The sequence below is a fragment of the Myodes glareolus genome, chromosome 18 (assembly GCF_982192425.1).
Source record: "Myodes glareolus chromosome 18, mMyoGla1.1, whole genome shotgun sequence".
In the NCBI taxonomy this organism is placed as follows: domain Eukaryota; kingdom Metazoa; phylum Chordata; class Mammalia; order Rodentia; family Cricetidae; genus Myodes; species Myodes glareolus.
The window spans coordinates 43,825,137-43,846,447 of record NC_142043.1 but is presented as its reverse complement, the minus strand read 5'-3'; the positions used below and the strand labels follow the sequence as shown (position 1 = coordinate 43,846,447).

The 21,311-nt window shown below is 38.9% G+C and overlaps 1 protein-coding gene across 3 annotated transcripts in view; it reads right to left on the bottom strand.

Annotated features, from left to right (window-relative positions):
* Window positions 1-18,727, bottom strand: part of LOC125397762 (zinc finger protein 431-like) — a 41,468-nt gene extending 22,741 nt beyond the window's left edge. The window contains exons 1-4 of one of the 3 annotated variants that reach the window (XM_048430174.3): window positions 18,572-18,727; window positions 4,812-4,938; window positions 4,548-4,608; window positions 783-2,924 (exon numbers count right to left, since the gene is read on the bottom strand). In XM_048430174.3, the coding sequence (XP_048286131.1) occupies window positions 2,207-2,924; window positions 4,548-4,608; window positions 4,812-4,938; window positions 18,572-18,622 (957 nt within the window). In that variant the 5' untranslated portion in view covers window positions 18,623-18,727 and the 3' untranslated portion in view covers window positions 783-2,206. Of the gene's footprint in view, window positions 1-782; window positions 2,925-4,547; window positions 4,609-4,811; window positions 4,939-18,571 lie in introns of those variants that run through there. The other 2 variants (XM_048430175.3, XM_048430176.3) reach the window with 2 other exon arrangements.
* Window positions 18,728-21,311: the final 2,584 nt, after the last annotated feature.

The following is a 21,311-nucleotide window of genomic DNA, read 5'->3' as shown; positions in this document are numbered from 1 at the left end:
GAGACATATGGGTCTCTCAGAGATAGAACTCAGGTCATCAGACTTAGCAGCAACTGAATTTTGCTACTGAGACAATTCTCTGACATTCACTTTTGTTCTGCAAAAGTTTTACAAACAAACATCCAGTCCTTAAAAGAAATTAACACAATCAAAATAAAAACCGCAATAGTATATCATTTTCATTTGCAAATAAGATTTGAAAGATTTAAGCCACACGGGACCTTGGTAGGTATCACTGAGGGTGAGGGACCATGGGCAAAAAACAGAATATGTCATGCAGAGTGTTTGGGGAGTATGAAGTTTTATTTAGGAAGACGCTAGTGGAAGGCTATGAGTGAGGATTGGAGATAAATAGATAGAAACAGACAGAAAGGAGAGAGTAGAGAAGGGGAGGATGCCGAGAGCTTCCTCTTCAGAAAAAAGGCAGAAAGAGAGAGGAAAAGGTGGCCAATGGGAGCTTGCCTCAATGGGCAGAGAGACTGGTAGTGGACAGAACTTATCTCTTAAAGGGACAGGTTACTTACTGACAGGGAATGTCAGTATAATCATAACAGGAATTATTATTTAAATTATCCTTTTTCTCCATTCTTAAACAACAATACATTAACAACTTAAAAAGAAGAGATAATGTTCAACTTATCTTCTTTGAAAATTAGTGAAATGGCTCAGTGTGAAATGTTTGTGGTGTGCAAGACTGGAACCTGACCACGATCACCATATGAAGATAGCTAAAAGAAGATCCCACAAAGTTGTCTGCCATGTCCTACAAATCCAGAATTCCATTACAAACACATAAAAAAAGAATTTTTTAATATAAATCTTATTGCTGTTAAATTATCTGGCATCCATGGATAACCTGATTAGAAGGCAGTACTTCAAGATGAAGAAACAAATAGATAAGTAATCAGGACATGAAGAAGAAAATGAAACATTAAATCAGATAAAAATATACATAGCACATCAAGCTATGTTATGAAATATAGAGTTGATTGCTGATTATCCTACTTTATTATATATCAACCATATAAAAGGAAAATCCTACTTTGAATATGCACATGAGGTATTTACTGTTTCTTATATTCTCTATTGTTCAGTAATTTAACATCAATATCATTAAAACATGTTATATCACAACAAAAGAAAAGGCACAAATATACATCCATAAATGTTTATAGCTGAATTAGTTATCTAATATAACTGAAGTGCACTGCAAAATCTAAAATAGTTATATGATTATTTAAATTTATAAGGGTTTCCTTCATATCAGTTTGCAGTGCAAACAAAGTAAAGGACACAACAATGCTTGGATAGATTGTTGATATTGTCAGATTTTTTTTTCTCCAGAATCAACCCTCCTGTGTACCTTAATAATTATGTTGCCAGCCGGGTGGTGGTCACACACAACTTTAATCCCAGCACTTGGGAGGCAGAGGAAGGCAGATCTCTGTGAGTTCAGGGCCAACCTGGTCTACAAGAGCTAGTTCGAGGATCGGCCCCAAAGCTACAGAGAAAACCTATCTCAGAAAAAATAAATAAAAATAATGTATGTTGGCAGAAGATCTTGCCAAATCCTTTATAGTTAGACTCCCTTCAGTATTGGTTTTGCACGTCCTCAAAGAATACTGTAATATGTAAAGGCTTTAACAGATTGATTGTGAACTAAATGCTTATTCTTGTAGAAAACTACCATGAAATAAAAATAAGTAATCACACTGACTATACGTATAGGGTTTCTTTGCAGCATATTTTCTCATGAATTTGAAGACTTCTGATATGTGCAAAGGCTTTACCACATTGGTCGCATTCATATGTTTGCTTTCCAGTATGTGTTCTTTTGTTTTTGAAGATTAGTGTGATGTGCAAAGACATTATGAATAAATTCATAGCTTTTATTGCCAGTATGTTTTCTTATATAAGACAAAAGATTACTGTGACTTGCAAAGGTTTTAACACACTTATTACACTCTTCAGATTTCTCTCCAGTGTGTGTTCTTTTATGCCTTTAGGATGACTGCTTTGTGGAAAGACTTTACCACACTGAACAGATTCATAGGGTTTCTCTCCAGTATGTGTTCTTTTATGCCTTAGAAGACTACTATGACATGTAAAGGCTTTATCATAATGATTACACTGACAATCTTTCTCTTTCATTTATATATTTGGAGAAGATTCTGATGTTAAAAAGCTCTAAAATACTGATTTACAATCACAGTTTCTCTTTAGTGTGTATTCTTTTATGCCTGCGAAGACTACTCAAATGTGTAAAGGCTTTATGACACTGATTACATTCATAGGATTTCTCTCCAGTATGTATTCTTTTATGTATTTTAAGATAACTGTGCTGTGCAAAGGCTTTATGACACTGATTACATTCATAGGGTTTCACTCCAGTATGTATTCTATTATGCTTCTGAAGGTAATTGTGTTGTGAAAAGGTTTTATGACACTGATTACATTCATAGGGTTTCTCACCAGTATGTATACTTTTATGCCTTTGAAGATAATTGCAAGATGTAAAGGCTTTACCACATTGATTACATTCATAGGGTTTCTCACCAGTATGCGTTCTTTTATGCCTGTGAAGATGACTGTGATATGTAAAGGCTTTAGCACACTGATCACACTTGTAGGGTTTCTCTCCAGTATGCGTTCTTTTATGCACCTGAAGAGTGCTATAACATGCATAAGCTTTATAACACTGGTGACACTTGTAAGGTTTCTCTCCAGTATGTGTTCTTTTATGCTTTTGAAGATGACTGGGACGTGTGAAAGCTTTACCACACTGATTACATTCATAGGGTTTTTGTCTAGAATGTGCTCTTTTATGAACTCGTAGTTGACTGTGACATGCAATGGCTTTATCATGTTGAATATCTTCATAGGTCTTCTCTTCAAAATGAATCCTCTCGTGCTTTTCAAAATGACTGTAATATGTAAAGGATTTAACACATTAACTATATTCAGAAGGTTACTTGGCACATGTAAAAGCTCTACCACATTCATTATACTGATAACTCTTTATATCTGTATAAATTAATTTTACATGTTGTCTAAATATACATATATGTATGTATATAATGATTCTCCTGCCTGTACACTTCCATGCCAGAAGAGGGCATCAAATATCATTACAAATGGTTATGAGCCATCACCATGTGGTTGTCAATGAGCCTTGGTCTAATTATTTTCCTTTTTTCTTTTTTATTGATTTTTATTGAGCTCTACATTTTTCTCTGCTCACCTCCCTGTCTCTCCCTTCCCCTTCAACCCTCTCCCAAGGTCCCCATGTACCAAATTCACTCAGAAGATATTGTCTTTTTCTACTTCCCATGTAGATTAGATCTATGTATGTCTCTCTTAGGGTCCTTATTGTTGTCTAGGTTCTTTGGGATTGTGATTTGTGGGCTGGTTTTCCTTGCTTTATGTTTAAAAACCACATATGAGTGAGTACATGTGATTTTGTCTTTCTGTATCTGGGTTACCTCACTCAAAATGATGTTTTGTAGCCTTGGTCTAATTTTAAAAAGGAATTGGACCTAAAGTTTTTATCACTTCATTTAAACTCATGTTTTCCCCTTCACTGAAAGTTGATATTCATCTTTGAAGATGTCTTTCATGGTAAGAGCTTTCATTTCATGGTTTATATTTATAGCCTCTTTTTCTATATGAGATTTTTCACATATGTGAAGAGAACTGGAACACTCAGAGCATTAAATAAATATTCATAAATTGTTCAAGAGTGTGAGTCATAATACATTTGTAAAATAAATCATGACAAATAGAAGTGTTTACAAATCTTTAGTACTCATGAGGCCTTTTTTGCAGTGTTAGTTTATTGATGTATTTCCAATGAAGCTGGAAAATCAATTACTTGTAAAGTTAAATCTTAATCATTAAATCTCGTCTAAATAGAGACTACTGCATATCTTCTAATTGTTCAGAGACAGATACTGTTACTTCTTTCCATATCCTTATGTTCACACGGTTTCTATCCAGAGTGACAGTAAAGGAAGAATAACAAATAAATGATTTCCACGCTGCATCTTGATAGTTTGAATTTGATTCACATAGACATGTGCTATGAGGATTATGGTTTTTCCACAAAAATTGTCCCTTGACTCTATCTGTCCATCTCAATAAACTCAGCAAACTCATCACCAGTATATAAGTCACACTAGCTTTCCTATGTACTATTTGCTTATTAGAAGGTTTTTGGACAGATACTTATCACCTGTTCAAAACGCACACCTATTGTAATACAAGTGGTATGAAACTATACAGATTGGCAGTACTACAGCATAGTTCACACTCAGCTGCGATTCAAATGGTGATATCTGTTGAGGCAATCTTCCCTTGTCTTCTTTCTTATTTCCTTGCAAACATAACTTTCCTACCTTACATGGAGGTATTTGGCTTTTTGAGAATTTAATAATCATCAATACACTTTAAGCTGTGCTTATTTACATTTTTGTCTTCCTTTTAAAAATCCAGAACACACTAAACTTTCCTCAGAGGCACATTTATATCAGCATGCATATGTAAATTACCTGCCATGTCTTCTAGAACTTTGAGAATGTTCTTCAATATCATAATCTTCCCAATTGTAGCCTAAAATATAATAGCAGAAAATGTATAATATATTATTGGGAAATTTGAAAAATTTAAGTTAATATCTTCAATGAACCTTAAAACCATGCATGATTTATTCACCACACTCTTCCTCTTTCTCAATTTAAATTACAGAAAACTCTCAATAAAAAAGAAAAACTTGTTCCCTGATTTCAAAATGTGAAGTAAATTTAACACTTTACCAAGAGTAGTGAGGTTCTTGAAGGTCTCCAGCATCACATCTTCGTAGAGATTCTTCTGAGAAGGATCCAGCAAAGCCCACTCTTCCTGAGTGAAGTTCACAAGCACATCATCATAGGTCACTGTATTCTAAAATATCCATACATGTGTAAAACAAAAGGTGTGATACCAACAATATTGTAAATGTATACTTATTTGATAGATTAGTCTTCTATTGCTGGTGTTTCTCACACTTACTTCATGACAGGGACCTTATAATGTCACCATCACATCACTACAGAAGGAAACTGAATAGGAAATTCACCTCTGTCATTTTTGCAATGTTTCAATGGGATGTACCTTGCAAGAGAAATGCAGTACTCAGTAAATATCAGAGAAATTATATGACCTATTACTAACAGTGGAAAATAATAGACATGCTGGGTATATTGATTCATGCCTTTAATTCCAGCACTTTGAAGGCAGAGGCAGGTATATCTATCTTTTTATATTCTAGATTGATCTATTTCAAGGGAGACAAGGTCTAAATTTGCATTTTTGGCAAACACAGATGCCCATAATTGTACTGCAGTAAAATCACAAACTAAGAATCCATGACCTTAAATTTTGTAATTTTTTGTGCACAGAACCAATTCAACCTCAATAATGCATCCAAATGTTGGGTCGTTGTTGTAACAGACCCTGCCATGCCTGGAACAGAGTGCAAAGAGTTTAAGTATAAAGTTGTTTATTTGAAATAGGAATCTCTTTGTCTATCCCTAACATACACTGAAGACTGAGTTGGATGGAGTCCTTCTAGGCATCCAGTGCTGAGCAAGGGCCTTCTCTTCAATGGTGCTAAACATGTTGAAATTTCCTACCTCTGTTTCACCATACAACTGACTTCTGAAACTGCCAAGTACTGACTTTCTCTACAAAGCAGACTTTTCATTACTTTCTGCTAAAAAAATTACTGGTTTCATTGCTAATAAACACCTTAATAAGTTATCAGTAATACCATCCAAAAGATTCTATATTCCATCTAAGATAACATCCCATTATTCTTTTTTTTTTTTTAGTAAATTTTATTAAATTATAAAAGTTTCCATTTCCGCCCCCCCTCCCAACACCCTCCCACTCCCCCCACTCCCCCCCTCCTTCCCCTCCGTCCCCCAGGGCAGTCAGGGTTTCCTGCCCTGTGGGAAGCTACATCCCATTATTCTTAAATACTGCCTTATTCAATTTCTTGCTGCGATACCAGGAGCCATGTGACTTCTTCAGGTGACAAGGCCTGAGAATAGCATGGACAAATTCTCTTTTGTGGCTAGGCCCTGGAGTGCGGATGTCCTAAAATCTGAACCTATTTCCACCTTTTCTGAAGGTCAGAGAGTTTCATCTTGCTCCAAGTTATTGCCATTCCACCCCTAAAGGACAGAAAGTTGGTACTTAATTTTATTCTGTTTCTGCCTCAAACAAAGGTTTCACATAGATTTAGCTCAGAAAGTTCTGCTCTTTCTCAAGTTGATTTGCAACAGGTGTGGCTAATATCCAGAATTTGTATTTCAGGAATAGAGCAATATATCTGTTCTAAGGATCCAACTAAGTTCCGACTCCAGGTAAGAGATATGGATTCCACCCAGGGAAGGAATGGTTTTCCTAAGGAATGTTTTGGTCTAGGGTGTGAAAGCTCCTTGTCTTGTTCTAGTAAAAGAAGGTTGAACTAAGAACGTAGCCTACAACCCTCAACTGGTCTGTTCATTTCCTTGTATCATGTTAATGTAGGTTTTTTTTTTTTAATCTTCTCCCTTCTGGGGTCTGGGGTATTTTAAGCAAATGGAAATTAAAAGCAGGTGATTTCAATTTTCATTGGAATGCCCTCCTGGTACTGCTCTGTGTTTTCTGAGTTACTGTTTTTACACTCATCTTTGTCCTCTTTACCGAACTTTCAAATTCCCATGTCCCTACCCTGATACGCGATATTTGTATAGAAGCTGGTCTCTAACACTGGAGAACCGGACCCATTTTGGCAAAGCCTATGGATAGTTCCCTGCATAACTCTAGGCATGACCCCGGGAGCCTAGGTGCAACCCCCTCTCAAGGAACAGGTTCTACCAGAAACAAGTTCTCTTTGTGGCAAAGTCATGGAGAATTTAATCAACCTTTGGCAGGCTGATGGATAGTTTGCTGCATAATTCTGGGCATGACCCTAGGAGCTTATGTGCTGCCTGTTCTTCTTGTTTTCTCTTATCAAAATTATCTTTGACCCCCTAAAGTTTTTTTTTTTTCTTAGAGTTAGGGATGAAATGGCTTTTACATAGGGAAAGCTTTCCTCTGGCAATTCTCTGCATGAGCCTGAGAGGATGTTGTTAACAAAATACAGTGATCCTGAATTAGCTCCTAAAGCCTTTGATATTTCAAGTGTGACCATAAATTAAGGAGTCTCGAGAACAGGATATTATCTTTCCATTGCATTTGTGACCTGAATAGTGTCACGGTAGCTCAGGACATCACAAATCTGGATGACTGTTCTGGAGAGATTGATTTTAAGCACAACTGTCTTGGAGAAAAGCTAATAAGTAGATGGTATCGAGAGTTAATGGGAACAGTGTAGGAATTAGGAAAGAAGCAGACTCATAGAAAGCCATAGCACCCTCACCTCATTTCTAACAGCTGTGCCAATACTAAAGGAAGCTGAGAAGCAAGAGACAAGAGAGCAAGAGATAAGCAATGCCAACTATGAAGAATAAGCTTTTCAGTTATGTTCCTTACAGGATGATGGAATAACCTGGGATATTCACCATCGGAGATAGATTAGCACAGAATGTAGAATGAACTGATTCAGCTTCAACTGTGAGTTATTGTGAGAACTTAGATTTCACTAGATGTAAACATTAACCACTAGACACAAAATTCTCTTTCACTTCTCATGATGCTTTAGCCAGAAATGCTGACAACCTGGCACACTGTTTTGCCTGTAAGTGTGACTATTTAGAAAACTTCTTTTGTTCTTTGCTATATAGTAAAAGTATGAATCAAGTAGGTAATGGTTACCAGTGGGAAAGTTGGGATGGAAGGAGAATAAGATAAAAGAACATGCTGGAAATTATGGTAACCATTATTAGAAACTTGACGGATTGTGGTTCAGATCTCTCAGGAACTGTGTCTCGGGCTCTCTTGTGGGCAGATAGCCTGTCAGCTAGGCAGCTGCACTATGCCCCGCCAGCCATCCCAGCTTCCATGCAGAGGGCCTTCGGAGTGGTGAGTTGATTCAGCCCGCGGCAGGGGCCCGGCGAGGGCGAGCTAGGACTTTCCCCGACCCCATAGACTCCCAGGTCAACCTGCTCTGCTGGCTCCACCCTGCTAGCTTCCCACCAGCCATCCCAGCTTCCATCCAGAGGGCCTTCGGAGTGGTGAGTTGATTCGGGCCCGCGGCAGGGGCCCGGCGAGGGGGAGCTAGGACTTTCCCCGACCCCATAGACTCCCAGGTCAGCCTGCTCTGCTGGCTCCACCCTGCTAGCTTCCCCGCCAGCCTTCCCAGCTTCCATCCAGAGGGCCTTCGGAGTGGTGAGTTGATTCGGGCCCGCGGTAGGGGCCCGGCGAGGAGGAGCTAGGACTTTCCCCGACCCCATAGACTCCCAGGTCAGCCTGCAGTGCTGTTTCCACCCTGCTAGGCTCTCCCGCCTGCCATCCCAGCTTCCATCCAGGTACAAATTCCTATATTTCTCCCCTCCCACTGAGGCCATAAAATTTCCCCAGTTCAGCTGCCTTGCACACTGGGCCTGCTCTGTAGGGCCATCCCGGAAAGAGGGAGTGCCTGTGCTTCAATACCCTGCCTGGGGAAAGGTAGGCATTCTATCAGTGAACTCCCTGCCCAACAAGGGAACCTGACCCGATACCAGAAGTTCCAATAGAGAGCATTTGATAGAAGAGATGGGCAGACGCCAAGGCAAGACCTCCTCCAACAATCTGAAAAACAACATGAAAATATCAGATCCCAACGACCCTACAACAGAAGGATTTGAACACTCTAACCCAGATGAAGTGGAAAAAAGTGCCATTATGAAAGCAATAGAGTCCCTTAAACAGGATATGAATAACTCCCTTAAGGAACTGGTCGAGAAGTATAACAAAAAGTTTGAAGAAATGAGTATAGAAATGGATGAGAAATATAATAAAAAGTTTGAAGAAATAAGTAAATCCGTGAGTGATACCCTGAGAAACCAAGAAAAAACAATCAAACAAGTAAAGGAAACAGTCCAAGAATTGAAAACTGAAATGGAGGCAATGAAGAAAACACAAAACGAGAACCAGCTGGATATGGAAATCCTAGGTAAACGAGCGGAGACTACAGAATCAAGCATAACCAATAGAATACAAGAGATAGAAGAACGAATCTCAGATTCTGAAGATACCATAGAGAAAATAAATGCTCTGGTCAAAGAAAATGGCAAATCCAACAAATTCTCTACACAAAACATTCAGGAAATCTGGGACACAATAAAAAAACCAAATGTAAGAATAATAGGGATTGAAGAAAGAGAAGAATTGCAGATCAAAGGTCCAGAAATTATATTAAAAAAAATTATTGAAGAAAACTTTCCCAACCTAAAGAACGATATTCCTATGAAGGTACAAGAAGCATACAGAACACCGAATAGATTGGATCAGAAAAAAACATCCCCGCGCCATATAATAATCAAAACACAAAACATAAATATTAAAGAAAAAATTTTAAGAGCTACAAAGGAAAAAGGTCAAGTAACTTATAAAGGTAAACCTATCAGGCTTACACCGGATTTCTCTATGGAAACCATGAAAGCCAGAAGATCCTGGATAGAGGTACTGCAGAAACTAAGAGACCATGGATGCAAACCCAGACTAATATACCCAGCCAAGCTATTGTTCACTATCAACGGAGAAAACAAAATATTCCAGGATAAAAACAAATTTAAACAATACGTAGCTACTAATCCAGCCTTACAGAGAATATTAGAAGGAAAATCACTACCGAAGGAATCCAACATTCCCAACACGGCCTACAATAACTCGAACATCTAGCGACCATTCACAAGCACAAATCAAAGAAGAAAAACACATACACTCTACTACCTAAAAAAAAAAAAATGACCGGAGTCAACAACCACTGGTCATTAATATCACTTAATATCAATGGACTCAATTCACCTATAAAGAGGCACAGACTTAGAGATTGGATACGAAAACAGGATCCAACATTCTGTTGTTTACAAGAAACACACCTCAACCACAAAGACAGACACTTACTCAGAGTAAAGGGTTGGGAAAAGGTTTTCCAAGCAAATGGACCTAAGAAACAAGCGGGCGTGGCCATTCTAATATCTAACAAAATCGACTTCAAACTAAAATCAATCAGAAGAAATGGAGATGGACATTTCATACTCATAACTGGAACAATTCATCAGGAGGAAGTCTCAATCCTGAATATCTATGCTCCTAATATAAAGGCACCCACATATGTAAAAGAAACTCTTCTAGAACTCAAGGCAGTCATCAAACCACACACACTAATAGTAGGAGACTTCAACACTCCTCTCTCACCAATGGACAGGTCAATCAGACAGAAACCAAACAGAGAATTGAGAGACCTATTGGAGGTATTGAATCAAATGGACTTAACAGACATCTATAGAACACTCCACCCAAATAGGAAAGAATATACCTTTTTCTCTGCAGCTCATGGAACCTTCTCGAAAATTGACCACATACTCGGTAACAAAGCAAACTTCCACAGATACAAAAAAATATTAGTAACTACCTGTGTCTTGTCAGATCACCATGGACTAAAATTAGAATTCAACAACAATGCTCCCCCCAGGAAGCCAACAAACTCATGGAAACTGAACAGTCAACTACTAAATCACCCCTGGGTCAAGGAAGAAATAAAGAAAGAAATTAAAGTCTTCCTTGAATTTAATGAAAACAAAGACACAACATACTCAAACCTATGGGACACTATGAAAGCAGTGCTAAGAGGAAAGTTCATAGCACTAAGTGCCCAATTAAAGAAAATGGAGAAAGCACACATTGGAGACTTAACAGCACACTTGAAAGATCTAGAAAAAAAGAAGCTGATTCACCCAGGAGGTCTAGAAGACTGGAAATAATCAAACTGAGGGCTGAAATCAACAAAATAGAAACAGAGAAAACAATCCAAAGAATCAATGAATCAAAAAGCTGGTTCTTGGAGAAAATCAACAAGATTGACAAACCCCTATCCAAGTTAATCAAACGGCAGAGAGAGAACATGCAAATTAATAAGATCAGAAATGAAAAGGGGGACATAACCACAGACACAGAGGAAATTCAGAGAATCATTAGATCTTACTATGAAAGTTTATATGCCACAAAGTTGGAAAATGTAAAAGAAATGGACATTTTTTTAGATAAGTACCATATACCAAAGTTGAACCAAGAACAGGTGAACAATCTAAATAGACCTGTTAGTCGCGAAGAGTTAGAAGCTGTTATCAAAAATCTCCCTACCAAAAAAAGCCCAGGACCAGATGGTTTCAATGCAGAATTCTACCAGAACTTCCAGGAAGAGCTAATACCTATACTCCTTAACGTATTCCACAATATAGAAACAGAAGAGTCATTGCCTAACTCCTTTTATGAAGCTACAGTTACCCTAATACCAAAACCACACAAAGACACAACCAAGAAAGAGAATTACAGGCCAATCTCACTCATGAACATCGACGCGAAAATTCTCAATAAAATACTGGCAAACCGAATCCAAGAGCACATTAGAAAAATTATCCATTATGATCAAGTCGGCTTCATTCCAGAGATGCAGGGCTGGTTCAACATACGCAAATCTATCAATGTAATCCATCATATAAATAAACTGAAAGAAAAAAACCATATGATCATCTCACTAGATGCGGAAAAAGCATTTGACAAAATTCAACACCCATTTATGATAAAGGTGTTGGAGAGACTGGGGATACAAGGATCATACCTAAATATAATAAAAGCAATATACAGCAAGCCGACAGCTAACATCAAACTGAATGGAGAGAAACTCAAAGCCTTTCCACTAAAATCAGGAACGCGACAAGGCTGTCCACTCTCTCCATACCTCTTCAATATAGTGCTTGAAGTTCTAGCAATAGCAATAAGACAACATAAGGAGATCAAGGGGATTCGTATTGGAAAGGATGAAGTTAAACTTTCGTTATTTGCTGACGATATGATAGTTTACATAAGTGACCCCAAAAACTCTACCAAAGAACTCCTACAGCTGATAAACACCTTTAGTAACGTGGCAGGATACAAGATCAACTCCAAAAAATCGGTTGCCCTCCTATACACAAAGGATAAAGAAGCAGAGAGGGAAATCAGAGAAGCATCACCTTTCATGATAGCCACAAATAGCATAAAATATCTTGGGGTTACTCTAACCAAGGAAGTGAAAGACCTATTTGACAAAAACTTTAAGTCTTTGAAGAAAGAAATTGAGGAGGATACCAGAAAATGGAAAGACCTCCCCTGCTCTTGGATTGGGAGAATCAACATAGTAAAAATGGCAATTCTACCAAACGCAATCTATAGATTCAATGCAATCCCCATCAAAATCACATCAAACTTCTTCACAGACCTTGAGAGAACAATAATCAAGTTTATATGGCAAAACAAAAAACCCAGGATAGCCAAAACAATCTTATACAATAAAAGAACTTCTGGAGGCATTACCATCCCTGACTTCAAACTCTATTATAGAGCTACAGTATTGAAAACAGTTTGGTATTGGCATAAGAACAGAGAAGTCGACCTATGGAATCGAATAGAAGACCCAGATATTAACCCACAAACTTATGAACACCTAATTTTCGACAAGGGAGCTAAAGGTATACAATGGAAGAAGGAAAGCATCTTTAACAAATGGTGCTGGCATAACTGGATGTCAACCTGTAAAAAAATGAAAGTAGATCCATATCTATCACCATGCACAAAAATCAAGTCCAAATGGATTAAAGACATCAACATTAATCCGTCCACTTTGAACCTGATAGAAGAGAAAGTGGGAAGTAGTCTACAAGATTTAGGCACAGGAGGCCTCTTCCTAAGTAGGACCCCAGCAGCACAGACAATAAGAGAAACAATGAATAAATGGGATCTACTGAAACTGGGAAGCTTCTGTAAAGCAAAGGACACTGTCAGTAGGACAAAAAGGCTGCCTTCTGACTGGGAGAAGATCTTCACCAACCCCTCATCAGACAAAGGTCTGATCTCCAAAATATACAAAGAACTCAAGAAACTAGGCACTAAAACTCTAATTAACCCAATTAAAAAATGGGGTACTGAACTTAACAGAGAATTCACAACAGATGAACTTCGAATGGCCAGAAGACACTTAAGGTCATGCTCAACCTCCTTAGCAATCAGGGAAATGCAAATCAAAACCACTTTGAGATACCATCTTACACCTGTCAGAATAGCTAAAGTCAAAAACGCCAACGATAGCCTGTGCTGGAGAGGATGTGGGGTGAGGGGAACATTCATCCATTGTTGGTGGGAATGCAAACTCGTGCAGCCACTGTGGAAATCAGTGTGGCGGTTTCTCAGGAAACTGGGAGTCAGCCTCCCTCAGGACCCAGCAATTCCACTCTTGGGAATATACCCTAAAGATTCCCTAACATACTACAAAAGCATTTGTTCTACTATGTTCATAGCAGCACTATTTGTAATAGCCAGAACCTGGAAACAGCCTAGGTGCCCCTCAATAGAAGAATGGTTAAAAAAGGTGTGGAACATATACACATTAGAGTTTTACTCAGCGGTAAAAAACAATGACATCTTGAATTTTGCATGCAAATGGATGGAAATAGAAAGCGCTTTACTGAGTGAGGTAAGCCAGACCCAAAAAGAGGAACACGGTATGTATTCACTCATAAGTGGATTCTAACCATAATTAAAGGTCTTTGAGCCTATTTTTCGTGATCCTAGAGAAGCTAAATAAGAAGATGAACCTGATGAAGATTATTTAGCTATCCACCAGGAGGTAGGAAATAGACAAGAGTCCCAGATCCTTCATCTGGCGAAGGAAGGCGATACAGTCGGAGACCCACATTGGAGCACTGGACTGAGCCCCCCGAGGTCCAAATGAGGAGCAGAAGGAGGAAGAACATGAAAAACGAAATCCGTACTGCGAGGGATGCTATCACCCACTGATACAAGGGAACGGATCTGATGAGAGTTTACCAAGGCCAGTTGGACTGGGACTGAACGAGGACGTGATCTAACCAGATTCTCGGAATTTGGCCGGATTCTCTGACTGTGGCTGGCCCGAAGTCTTTCTGAAAAGCCATTGACTATGACACTGGGACCTGTTTCCTCTACATATACTGGATTTTGGGGATCCAGTCTGTTTGGATACTCACCTTCCTGGACCTAGAGGGAGGGCGAAGGAACTGGAACTTCCCACAGGGCAGAAAACCCTGACTGCCCTGGGGGACGAAGAGGGAGGAGGAGGGGGAGTGGGGGAGTGGGAGGGTGTTGGGAGGGGGGGGCGGAAATGGAAACTTTTATAATTTAATAAAATTTACTTTAAAAAAAAAAGAAACTTGACGAACAAATTTCATTGTAAATCTGTTTATGCAACCTATTAAAACTGTATAAATAAAAATGGCTCTGGCTATGCAGGACCATTTGTATGAAACAGGTGGTCAGGGTTTCATCTTTGAGCAAATGTCAAACATTCATTACTGGTAATCAAACCAGTGAGGAATTAGGAGTTGGTCTCTAAATAGATGGCACCATGAACATGCATGAGAGGAAGGTAATTTATTGGACATCTGTGTAGTGTAAAAAGGTCTTCTACCTGAGTAACCCGCAGAGCCTCTGGGAATGAGTCCAGGTGAGGAACAGTAGACAATTGAAGAACTTTTGAGAAGGTTGCGATGAAGAAAATGGATAGAATACAAAAATAAGTGAAGTTCCATCATTTTCCAGATAAACAACAATATAATTAGACTATACCTAATAAAATCACACAATATAGATGACACCAAAGATAAAAGGACACACAAACGGAGATCTACAAATTTTCCATGGGATGTCAGCCGAGAACTACAAGATTCTAACAAAATAAAAATCAAAGAAGTCACCATGGGTTCTGAAGTTCTCTACTTTTCACATGATACAAAAAGGCTTGAGCAAGAAGGGCTGTTCCACCAAAATTGAATAGATTTTCTAGACGCCTTCAGGTGTTTTTCCATTGCAGAAAAATGTTTCTGACTACTAAAAGAATCTCATTCCCTTATGATGAAGAAAAGGATGTCTGTTAGGATCACTTAGAAACTATTTTCCTTCCTGTAATTGATGATTGGATGTGGAAAAATGAAGACCAAATCAAAACACATTCACAATAACAGATATTTAAATAGACATTGAAGGGTTTGTATTATACAACCAAAGCATCTTGTTTTCCATGTGTGTACAAGTGACACTCCAAATAAGATTATTTCAGATTTCCTATATCTGGAGTAACAGGTAGTTATAAGCCTCCAGACTTGGGTACTGGTTTCTATATTCAGGTCAACCCCAAGAAGAGCACTTGCTAAATGACATGTCCAGCCCACATAGTACGTTTTATCCAATAAACTAAAAGTATTTCACAGATTAACAAAAACCTAAATAAAGAAAGAAGTAAGTAAATGCTGCCTGGGAACCTGGTGTATCATTATTAAGATTTTTAGTATGTGACCTGGTAGGTTGCCTGCAGACCTTCCTTCCCCACTATCTGTTACCTAAGACCCCTAGGGCTGCAACAGATCAGCAGCTATAAATTCTTCTCATTTATCCACATGTCTCTGTGGATTCCATAGCACATCGTCACCGGCCCATCCCTTCTTGTCTTTCCTCTGTGTCCCCATCACAACTGATTCAGACACCCTCCAGCTCAAATACTTGCCACATCTGCCAGATGACCAGGTAAGCTATTTGCATATCTACCATATTATCTGTTACCCTAGATCCAGTTTTCACAGTTGCCCCTAACATTGGACTAGAACACAAGAGACAGCTTCCCATTACCCTTACCCTTTCTCCAGGCCTCCAATAAATAGCTAGGATAATCTCCCACTGGCTTCCCCTTCCTCTAGCTTCCAACACCAGCAAGGATTCTCCTCTGAACACATCAGCCAATGTCGGTAATAAAGGCACTACTCACCTACTACACGCTCTGAAATTCCAGGGAGCAAACAGAAACTTAGGGGAAAAAAACCTCCCATCCAACCAAGACTTTCCCAGAAATCAGCAACTCGATTCAATTCCTCCAAACCCAGATTCCTAGATATGAGCATAGGAACATAATCCACAAGAGCCAGAGAAGTGTGTCACAACAAAGTCCAGGTATCCTATCTCGGCTGCTCCTAATATTCCAACAGGGTTGAACTATGACAAAAAGACATTAAAACTAAATATATCAAGATGACAAAGGCCCTTAAAAGGAAAATTAATAAATCGCTCAAATAAATTCAGGGAAATAGAAAAAGAATGTAGGAAACAAATAAATCCCAAAATAAAGAGGAAAAAAAACAATAGTTGCAGAAAATAAATAAACCTTTTCAAGACATGAAAATGAAAATGGAAGAAATAAATAAAGTGAAGAAATCCCGGAAATAAAATCAGCCTGGATGGAGAAGAGAGCTGTCTTGCCAGCACTGGGCTGCAAAGTCAGGAATAGGTGTTCACAGCAATGTCCAGTTTCATACAGGGAGGCAAGCTTCAGCTGTTGGGGATGTTGATTTAGTCTTTTCCAATTGTCCTGATGCTGTGACCCTTTTTATACAGTTGCTATTGTAGTGGTGTCCTCCCCCATTATCTCCATTGCTACTTCATAATTGCGATTTTGCTACTGTTACGTACTGTATAATAAACATCTGTGTTTTCTGATGGACTTACGTAACCCCTGTTACAGGGTTTTGACCATGAAGGGGCATGACCCATAGAATTACAACCACTATTCTAAAATGATATAAATATATAAATACATAAATAAATAGCAATTAAGAAAAAAAGTGAAACGAAGTTCTTAATGACTAGGAAATGTCTGGAAAATAGAAACAACAAAGCATAGAGCAGTAATGCATTTAAAATGAAATTTAGAAAACGGTATCAATAATTGACTTGTTAAAGAGGTAAATATAACTGGAAGAATACTTAGCTAGAACGACTTTGAAAAAGAGGGGGTATTTTCATTGTGAAGAGAATGTCATCCATAAGAGACTGTATGACTTTGTCTCATGTAAAACATTAGCTGCTGAGTGCTTTAAACTGACAAAGAGTGACAGTCCATGGCCTACATCTCAAACCTCTCAGGTGACCTTACTGTGTCAACCAGGACTGCACACATCTGCATGGGAGAGTTCACTAATTGAAAATTAAATATTTATTGGTTAAAGCTACCCTCCCTAAATTCTATTCTCCTCAATTATGTTTATCTTTATTCACGTGGAAAGAATTAATACATGCTGGGAAATACACAGAGTCACTCACTGTGCCCCTTCAGGTCCTTCTTTATGATGCAGCGCTCTGGGCTCACTGCCTTAAGCATTAGTCTGTGATCTATATCTACTGCCTAGTCTGTCTCCCCCTGCAGCGCACTGCAGACACTGTTACTCCTCTTATGGTCTGAAGAGAGCCATGCTCCACGTGCAAATCCTTTTACTCTTCCTGCAATTGACAGTCCACTCTGTGATTCAAACTGGTAACTTGAGGACTCTGGAAAGGTGTAATCCAAAAACTTTGGGTGCTTAGTCAGAGGCCTAGCAAGGGCAATGCCCTCCGGGACTGTAGACAGGGTTCAAATCAGTCTCTGGCATCATTGAAGAGGCTGACTCAAAATGGAAGACTGCTTCTCAAAATGGGTTAAAAGGCAGCTGTTTAAGAATTGATATGTTTTATGTCACAGCAGGACTTAATGCTGATTGTGACCCTTTAATGCCCCCTTAAGCAGCATGTTAGAGGCCTGCTCTCTGAAGTAGGGAAGGGAGACTTTTGGCCCACAGTAAATCAGTGTTTAATCTTTTTTTTTTTTTTTTTTTCCTGGGAGTGTAGCTAATGGCTGATTGATGCTGATTAACAAACATTTACATTTTATCTTACTAACCTCTAACAGGTGTGGTTAACAAACTACTTATTTTTGGGCTATTTGCGAGGCAGTCCTCCCTTCGCTAAATTCTACTTTAAGCGACTTCATGTCTCCCTAAGATTTCCTAAATGCTTACACCATCAATACTATTATCACCAATTCTACTCGTCTACATCAGTCAAGCAAGGGAATGTACTCTACATAGGACGCATTATTTAAAAGTTCCACAAAATTAACCCAGATGGATCCTAAACCTAAATGTCAAATTTTACAAGTTCAGATCTTCAGGAAGACACGACAGAGACCAGGGTTCTCCGAGTTTGTCAATTGTGCCTTCCATATTGACAACACAAGTACTACAGACAGCAGTATTTCACAGTAAAGTCCACAGGACGGACATTTCTAAATACGATTACACGCCCCAATCTTTTCACAGATGCAGCCTGCGGAGTTAAATGATTCGGAAACTGCTGCCTCGGCCCAGGGAATGATAACGACTGCGGGCGAACAGCCACAGCCATGCAGGAACGAACATGTCCAATTCAGCGTCTGCCCACTAGCTCCCACCCAGACAAGGGAGGGAAACATGGGCTTCCGTGGATCAGAGAGCTGCTCCGCAGAGTTTGGGGACAGCGGTCCCTCACTCACCATGGCGTGCCAAACTTCCTTGTTTGATGACAGACGCTCATAGTTCACCATGGTCCTGCTGCACAGCTCATCCGTGCTCCCCGCACCAGGAACCCAAGACGCAGCCTACAGGGGTAAGTAACTTGAGACTTCCTCAGGAGAGCACACTAGCCGGGAATCAGGAAGGACCCGCCCATCTGACAAGCGCATTCGCTGGCGGCTCTGATTGGCTAAGTGCTGCCTGAGTGACAGGACATAGTGTGCTGACTGGAACAACACAATGGTTCTTGGCCCTAGCTTTGCTTCTAAACTCAGATTTACCCCAGATTAGCTGGGAATTTGTGCCAAATTCTACGGCAAGTCTCTTGTTAATAAAGAGCAACGGGTTCTGTTTTAAAAAGAAGTATGCAAAATCAGAAGGATGCTAATCAGAAATTGTTGCACAAAACAAACATAGGATAACTCAAGAATATAATTTAAAATATTTGCAGTGGCATTATGGCTGATAATCTCAGCCTCTTGTCATGAAAGAGTTGGGTTCTCAGGATCTGAAGCAACCTCTTCACGAAGGACGGGGCCCCAGACCATTAACAGCTCTCGGAAGCATATTCCTGATTTCAGAGAATGATACTGTTTCTTTATACATCAGGACCTCGGAGGAGAAACGCCTCTGAGGCATAGGCAGCAGGCTGCCAAATTTGGAGAGACCTAGTTCTCACGCATTATCTGGAAATTCTGCACTTTTTGTTTAAGATTTAGGTGTAAGATTCCTTTGGAGATTATTTGAAGAGGCTGTATTTGTCATCTTACATTCTGGGTAGAACTGCAATGTTACACTGTGATCTAGAAGAGCAGAATTGATGATATAAAGGATTTCCTAATGCTTAGAAGGTATTAAGTTACACAAGGTAGAATTTAGCTAAGGAAGGACTGCCTCTAAAAGACCACGAAGCTAAGTAGTATGCCAAGAAGTCCTGATTGGGAAGAGGATGCTAGGGTGTAAAATGTTTATTCACCTTTTGTGTACATTGCTATTGGTCACATTTCTGTGGTAAAAAGAACAAATGAGATGCTTATCAAAGGGGAACTCAGAGAGATACTCTGGGTAAAGATCTTTCTGTAGTAAGCTGGAGCATCATAGTTTTAAAAGGGATCACTGAGATTTGTTGTTCTGGATTCTTTACTCATGAATTTGATGATGTATTTGCTGTATGTATTGCTTACATTCAGCTATTAAAATTCAAAAGCATAGTTATAGTAGCAGTGCTTGTATTATATGAAGAATGCCTTGTGTTTTTGCTAAGGTTTAGTTTAACACACTGAACCTAGGAAATACTAATTTCTTGTATTATCTTATATACAGTTTCTATTTAGCTTTCTTTTATTTCATTGTTGTTGCTCAACATTATCATAAGTCAAACAAGTGGCACCTTCCTATGATCAGCTTTGCCTGCTTACAAAGGAAATCCACCAGCAGGGTTGCTGAGTGTTGATATTAGCTCATAGAAGAGGGGTTAGAAAAAGAAAGCAGTGCATATAAGAATGTATGGAAATGTCTTTAGTAAGGAAGGACTTACTTGTATTAAGATGATAATGACTGGATGGCTCTAGAAATAAAAAGATTGGAAAATGTTTGGAAATTATGAAGTTATAAGTAAGTTGTTTTAGGTACATAAAGGATGAGATTTAACAACCATATAGTCTATTGAGATTGCCAAGCTCAGATATCAAATATTTCAAGGACAGGTTGAAATGTTTGTCAAGCAAAAGTTTATTTAATTGTGTCTGGCTATCAAAATATTTTTTTCTAAGCATACACACACAGCACACATGGCACACACATACATAGAGCAAGAATCTGGTGAAATCTAAGAATTGTGAATAAGAAAAAGTACGACCCTTTGTCACCTAGTGCATTGATTATGACTGAAGCATCCATGAAGAGGGATTAACAAGAGAGTAGCATGCGGGACACAAGTATTTAATGAGTACTGTAAATGACATCCATGCTTCCAGAAAGGGAGACTCAAGGAAACCTTCATATGGTTATATTAAGTGTGTGATACATAAGTTGGTAATGAAAATGCCTATAAACAATAAGCTGGGGGTGACTCAGCAAGACTGTGTACTCAATACATTCTTCACATGACTTTTCAGAGGTACAGGCAGCATTTTCCCTACTCACAGAATGGTGTCTCTGGAGGGACATCACTGGAATGTCATTGAATTTTATGGTCTGCTTTGGGGAATGCAGGATTAAAGAGCATATGATCTTCTAGCTTCTATTTCCTCAAATGACAGTATATCATATTTGGAGTGATATCCTGCCCAGACAATCTTCAGACCTTATGTCTTATCTCAGCAAGAGAGAGGATGACAGATGCAGGTATGTTTTCACTTACTAGGGAATACATTTATCCTGGAAGAAATGAATGCTCCTTAGAGGAACAGATTGGAGATACAATAGTCATGAAATAGTTGATCTAGTTTTCTCTCTTGTGACAGGAATGAGTTGAATATTTTCTAGTCGATTTTTTGATTTCCTTTGGAAGAGTCTACCTATCAATGAGGGAATTCAGACTCTTCCTTGTTGTACTTATTTTTTCCCAGATGCCTTCAGCTCAGAATAATCACTGTATTAATATCTCGCCATGTACACACACCCTGAACTGAAGACACTTCTATGTACATCTGTCCTACTTTCTGTAAGATTCCTTTGTCTTTTCTTAGTACGGCAACTTGATTTGAAGGGGTGTAACAT